Below are 6222 nucleotides of genomic sequence, written 5' to 3'. Positions count from 1 at the left end.
CAAGTACATGCATTCTATATTGTAAATAAAAAAAAGTTCATCATAACTTTGATGCATCAAGATGCCTATATTTACATAAAGGACGGGCGCAGTAACACGCGCCGTCATGGTCTAGTATATACACATGGAAGGGAAGTGGGTCAAGAATGGAAGGGGAGAAGACACCTTCAATCTGTGGAGGAGGCCAACCTGTTTGTCTGTCTTCCGAATTTTGAAGGCCTAATTAGCCCGGTCACGTAAATATTGCCCATTTATTCACCTCCCATGCAGCCAACGGCCCGAGAGAACAAACTTCCTGAGATTATACGTACATGCATGGGCCACTGATGTGGATAATGCGCATGTAAGAGAAATACTATAATGGGGATGACGTGGCACATCGCTGATGTGGACAGTGTGCATGGTGAAAGAATAGGGAATAATGGGGGATCCGGCTTGCCTGCTCCCTCTTCATGTTCCCATCCATGCTCTCAACTCATCCTACGGCTGTCTTTTTTTTTTCCTTTCTAATCTAATCATCTCCCCCCTCCCCCTGATTTTAAAGGGGTGGGGCCGGGCCTTATTTTGTTCCAATCAAATCAAGCCACGTATGCGGGAGCACGGAAAGGGAGCAGGCAAGTCTCGTCCAATAATGGGGAGCAACTTCTTAAATAGATGATAGATATGGTGCTGCTTATCATCAGATTCAAGACACCAGATATACACATATATGTATTTCCGCTTATCAGATTCAAGTCACATATCACATATATAGCGATGCTTATCATGCATATGTAATTGATCACAAAGATGAAGAAGAAGTTGCCTCTTGTGGCCTTCTACGTCAAGTGCCTACTGAACCTATAATACCTACACTATACGTATGTTTCCTATTTCTTACAAGGCTGATCTAATCTTTCCATCGGCGCAAAATTGCACTCTTGTCGTCTCAGTCTGGGCCCTATCTACCTAAACTCTGCAAAATGTATGTTTCCAAGATCAGTAATCTTGAACTCGGATATGTAACCCGTTGGGAGCCTCCACCCGGGGGAATTTCAAGATCGTGTTCTTGCCTTCTTCCTCCCATCTGAAAAAGCAAAGCCAATGCCAAGTACCTGTCAGTAAATAATTCTGGAAATGGAATCGGTGTGGACTAAGAAGAGGTTGAACAGACCTATATCGGGTCACAAAGTAGTGGAGGAAAGTCGCGATCTCTGCCGTGCCCACCTCCTTCCCAGGGCACATCCGCCCGCCTCCTCCGAACAACATGAAGTGCGGGTGCGATTCCATGTTCTTCTCCTGTTCATTTTCAGTAGGCAACAATAGGTTAGAACTTCTTCTGCTAGGGCCAAGGCGGTATGTTTTAGTGATATTTTGACGGTCATATTTGTTCGCTCTCTTACTTACCAGCCACCTCCATGGATTGAAGGTCATTGGGTCAGGATACATGAACGGATCGTAGTTTATCTCCCTCGTGTAAACATAGATTCTCCAGCCTTGCGGAATGACATACCCTGGAAGAAATCGATAACATATCGCATTAGAAATGAACTAATATTTGGCAGGGGAATGCTTCAGTAGCAGAGTAAATTCCAAGCACAACTCACCATTCATTTCTACATCCTGAGTAGTTTTCCTCAGCAGCCCATTCACAACTGTGGCTAATCTTAGCGTCTCAAAAATGACCTGCATGGTATATCCATCAGTTCATACTTATATTAAATTTCCTACTCTGACTTAAATTTTTTGCATTTTATCTCCTACTACTACTTACAGCTCGAGTGAAGGCCATGGACTTAAAATCTTCGTAGCTGATTGCTTCCTCCGGCGATTTCCCCTTCCTGATATCAAGATGCTCTCTCTGCATTCACAAGTGAAAATGTCGTCAGTAAAGTCCAGAAGCACATGGACTTTTTTCAAGGAATCAAAATTGATTTCCAGATTATGTGTACATAGTACATACCCTGAGTTCGTCGAGGGCCCGCGGATGTTCCGATAGGTACTTGACGGCCATCATGGAAGTCGTCGACATGGTTTCGTACCCAGAGTAGATGAGGGCGATGAGCAAGTCAATGATCTGCTCGTCGCTGAGCTTTTCCCTGGTCCCATCGTCGCCGCTTCTCAAGAGAGCATCCAGCATGTCATCGTGAGCGTCACCAGACAATCGCCGTTCCGCGATCATTTGCTCTAGCATGGACACAAGTTTCTTCCTAGCCTGGAAGCCCTGGTAGTAGCTGGTCCCCGGAATGTTGATGGGCAAGGAGATGGTGCCGAGCACAAGCGTGTACAGCTCCGTCTTGAGGGCGTCGGAGAGTGGGCCTGCTGTGATGCCGGCAATCTGCCGGAGCGCAGATAGCAAGGCCATCTAAAATGGAAAGTGAAAGTCAGTTAGATATGATGAGGACATAAGATTCTGTGATATGTTGTTGCCATGCCCATGCAAGCAGAAGATGCTTCTATGAAACTCTGCAACCACCACAAAAGCGGCAAACGGAAACGGGTAATGATGATGTCTCCAAATGTGATACTCTGTTTTTGCAGTGGGATACTATGAAACTCTGCAACAACCACTTTGGAATGTGTAGAGTGATGCTGTTGCTGCAACAAGGCTATTTTTATCACTGATCCATCTGGCGTCCAACAGCTAGTATAAGCAAAACAATTAACAAACGAAATGTATTTGAACAAAAAATTCTCACTTGACACGAACAGCTGCATGTATTATATCCCCCAAACCGTGGACCGATTTTGCAAAACATCAAGCTTTGAGATTCTATTTTCAAACTAGCCGTTTTTTCATAGCAAAGCAGTGAGTGAACTAATCTTTGCTGCACAGAGAATTAAGATGGAAGTAGTTGCTGCCATTAACGTACTCCAACATGCCACCCAACTGCCTCTACATCTACATGTACGGTAAAGGTGGCCTGTGTACCCTACGGCTCTACGCGTTAGTAGATTTGATTGAAGGGACTGCACTGACCTCCTTGGTCTTGGCCTGGACATCGACGACGCTGCCGGCCCAGCCATGGAGATGGTCGCGCATGAAGGCGTCGATCTTGGGGAGGAGGCTGGTGCGGAGCGCGGCCGGGCGGACGAGGCCGAGCATGGCGCCGCGCATGACGCGGTGGAGCGGGCCGTGCACGGCGGCAATGTTGTTGCGGCCGAGGATGTCGAGCATGGACTGCGGGTAGCCGGGGACGAGGCCGCCGGACTCGCCCTGCAGCAGCATCCGGCGGTTGAGCTCCGGGTCCATGCACACCACCGTGGGGCAGCCCAGGATGTGGGTCCTGAACAGCCTCCCGTACCTGCAGCAGCGCACACACATGTTAATTCCTCGGTAGTTTCAATCAAATAAGCTTATGCTAGCAGCGGTAATATATTTGATGTGTTTTTCGATGGCAAGCATGCAAGCAAACACTGTGATTAGGCATGGGATTATGCTAACATCCTCTGTTCTTTTTTATTCATTCATTATGCACGAGCAGTAATATTTCAGTTTTCTCTCTGGAAAAAACAGTGGAGGGCAATGATGGGGATGTTTCTCTTTTGATCTGTGTCATAATAATTTACATCCGGAATGGTACTTTGGGAGCTGGAGCAGTGATGAGCGTGTGTTGTTTGTGAGCTTTAGGGGGACACAGCTCTCCCCGTCACTTTGCACAGCCGGAAAGCAGCTGCCAAACCGGCACATTTCCGTAGCTCATCGATTCGTGTAGGCAGGAGCAACTTTTAGGAGTAGTATAATTACTGAAAAATCTCTTTAAAAAGAAGGGTCTGCTAATTAATAGTAGTAGTAACAAATTTAGAAGAAACTACAAATAATAAGGCAAATTTTAACATACTTCCTCTTATCCTATTTTTTTACATGTGAGGTAAGAAGATAAGACTTAATCAGATCACTAATTAATGAGACCAACGACTTAGATATATTATATACTCTTATCTTTCATGTGAAAATAGGAGGTAAGAGGGAGCCAGAGCGGCAAAAATAGAGCGAGTGGTTCTCTCTCTATTATTGGAGAGACCAATAGCATGTAAGTAACCATCTCTATTCTCTAGTTGAGTTCTCCACAACACAACACAACACAACCAACTTGATCTCCAACAAAATCCCCCAAATCCCGGCGAAGACACACGAGCTAGCTAATCCGGGGAAGAAGACGCAAGCAAGAATGCATAATCATATGCCCGCTAGCTACGCACCTGAGGCTCCTGTGCTTCATGAAGGCCGGCCCCTGCTTGAGGAACTCGGTGGTCTCGCCGAAGAGCGGCCAGCCCATTGTCCCCGGCGGCAAGCAGCCATCGCCATGCCTCCTCCGGCCGTTGCCGTACCTCACCTCGTTCCAGCGCAGCAGCAGGCTGCTCGCTAGCACAACGCCGGCCACAACACCGACCAGTACAAGGAGGAGCGCCATCTTATTCTTTCTTCGTTTGTGCCTCTGCCTCTTGGATGCTCTGTTTTAGTTCAAGAGGCAGGCTCTCTCTTGCTTGTGTTGTGTGTGTGCTGGAGGAGTTAGGCAGAGGAGGATGGATGCCCCTTTCCTTTATATAGGGGAGGAGGAGGATTCCTCCGCCTAATTATCCATCCCTCCTTGTGAAAATTACTCTTCTTTTTCCGATGAGGGTCCCCATTCCAAGGTGAGGTCTTGACCATGGAGGGAGGGATGAGGGGATCGAGACGATGGGTCTGATCGTCAGATGGCATCACAACCAGAGAAATTCTACTACTCCTACACAAGGCAACAAAATACTGTAGGCATGCGGCTAGGAGGCGCATGCTTGGCCTCGAAATCGGCGTGGCGCCGTCCGTGTGCGTGTTGGTTTGCGGCCATCCGGTCAAAAGGGACGGGTATCCTGCCGAGATGCTGCTGCCCATGTGTGGACGTGTGCTTCTTTGGTTTTTGCCTTTGCCATACACACATGCTACTCCTACGGGTACCAACCATCACATGATACCATGTCACAAAAACCAAATTTACATGTTTCAAAAAATTCTAAGAAAAGTTGTGATTGTTAACAAGATATGTGTTTACTAGCCCTAAAAATTCAGATTCAAATTCAAAATACAAATTCAGCATGAATAGTGTCAAAAAAATAAACCAGAAATGTCACCATTCACGTGTGGATTTGTCTTTTTTTTTCATGTATATTTCGATTTTGGATTGGAACTTCTAAGGGATTGTAGGAACATGTCTTCTGCGCATCATGTTTTTTTCAGTATTTTTTGAAACATCAAAATTTGAGTTTTTAAACATGGTATCATGTGATATCTTCCCCCTATTCCTGCTCCTTGATTTGGCGGGGCAAATTAAAGTCGTGTCATAACTTTTTAAAACGATGAATCTAAACATATACTTCCTCATTTCCGCGACTAGTAATTCGTGATGAAGAGAGAGTATATACTCCCTCCGTCCGGTGAAGAGTACGTTTGGCTTTAAAATTTGTCCAAAAAAATTTTACTTTTATCTTTTCAATGTACTTTAAAGTAGAAAAAAATGTTTCTCTCTCATTATACGGTAATCAAGACCAATAATATTCTACACATGGTCTCCTTAATTTCAACATGCACTTAGGCCATGTTTGGTTCATAAGTCCTAGGACTTTTTCTAGTCCTAACTAAAAAGTCCCTAGTCCCTAAAAAGTCTCTTTCCGTTTGTTTCCAGAGACTAAAAAGTCCCTAGTCCCTTCCTAGAGATTATTAAATGACCATGTTGCCCCTAGTATATAAAAAAATAACAATCAAACAACACCAGGGGTGGCGGGCCAATGGGTGCATGGAGGGGCATTGTTGAAAAAGTCTCAAAAAGTCCCAAAAAGACTCTCCTTGAGAGTCTTCTTTATTTAGTCCCAAATGCCTAGTTTAATCCCTAAAAAGTCCCTCCCGTTTGGTAAAAAAAGTCTTTAAGAGAGACTTTTTCTAGTCCCTACACAAAAAAGTCCTTGGAAACAAACACCCCTTTAGCTGATTGGGGGTTGGGTAATTAAAGATGAGAGAGATGGTGTCTTGCATCCTTTCAATGCATTTTTTACTTCACTCCATAATTTATCCTAAAATTTCTATATATACACTTTTCACCGGACGGAGAGAGTATTTAAAAATTTCATACAATGATGAATCTAAAATATGTATTTTTAATAATATGACACATTTCCCCCCACATAAAAACCCAACTTATATTCCCATTGAGAGGGAGTATATATACTGCTAATTTTCTGATTAATTTGTATTTTTGCATGTCTCGG

The 6222-nt window shown here is 44.6% G+C and overlaps 1 protein-coding gene across 1 annotated transcript; it reads right to left on the bottom strand.

Moving 5' to 3' along the window:
- Positions 1-651: 651 nt before the first annotated feature.
- LOC119358574 (cytochrome P450 85A1-like) lies at positions 652-4477 on the bottom strand. Its single transcript, XM_037625056.1, has 8 exons — positions 4183-4477; positions 2960-3284; positions 1943-2344; positions 1754-1840; positions 1587-1665; positions 1387-1493; positions 1154-1278; positions 652-1066 (listed from the first exon to the last, which is right to left on the bottom strand). Exons 1-8 carry the CDS (start codon positions 4392-4394, stop codon positions 979-981), a joined length of 1425 nt encoding a protein of 474 aa, XP_037480953.1. The 5' UTR covers positions 4395-4477; the 3' UTR covers positions 652-978.
- Between the last annotated feature and the right edge of the window lie 1745 nt (positions 4478-6222).

This window comes from Triticum dicoccoides, chromosome 2A (genome assembly GCF_002162155.2).
Source record: "Triticum dicoccoides isolate Atlit2015 ecotype Zavitan chromosome 2A, WEW_v2.0, whole genome shotgun sequence".
Taxonomy (NCBI): domain Eukaryota; kingdom Viridiplantae; phylum Streptophyta; class Magnoliopsida; order Poales; family Poaceae; genus Triticum; species Triticum dicoccoides.
This window is presented reverse-complemented; position numbering and strand designations above follow the sequence as displayed.

What these genes read in the sequence shown, in the direction of transcription:
- LOC119358574 (XM_037625056.1), bottom strand. Translation starts at nt 4,394, where the DNA reads ATGGCGCTCCTCCTTGTACTGGTCGGTGTTGTGGCCGGCGTTGTGCTA. An exon ending in CCATGGCCTTCACTCGAGCT is followed by an intron (nt 1,666 to 1,753) that starts GTAAGTAGTAGT and finishes TATACCATGCAG; the next exon opens with GTCATTTTTGAGACGCTAAG. An exon ending in TACTTTGTGACCCGATATAG is followed by an intron (nt 1,067 to 1,153) that starts GTCTGTTCAACC and finishes TTGCTTTTTCAG; the next exon opens with ATGGGAGGAAGAAGGCAAGA.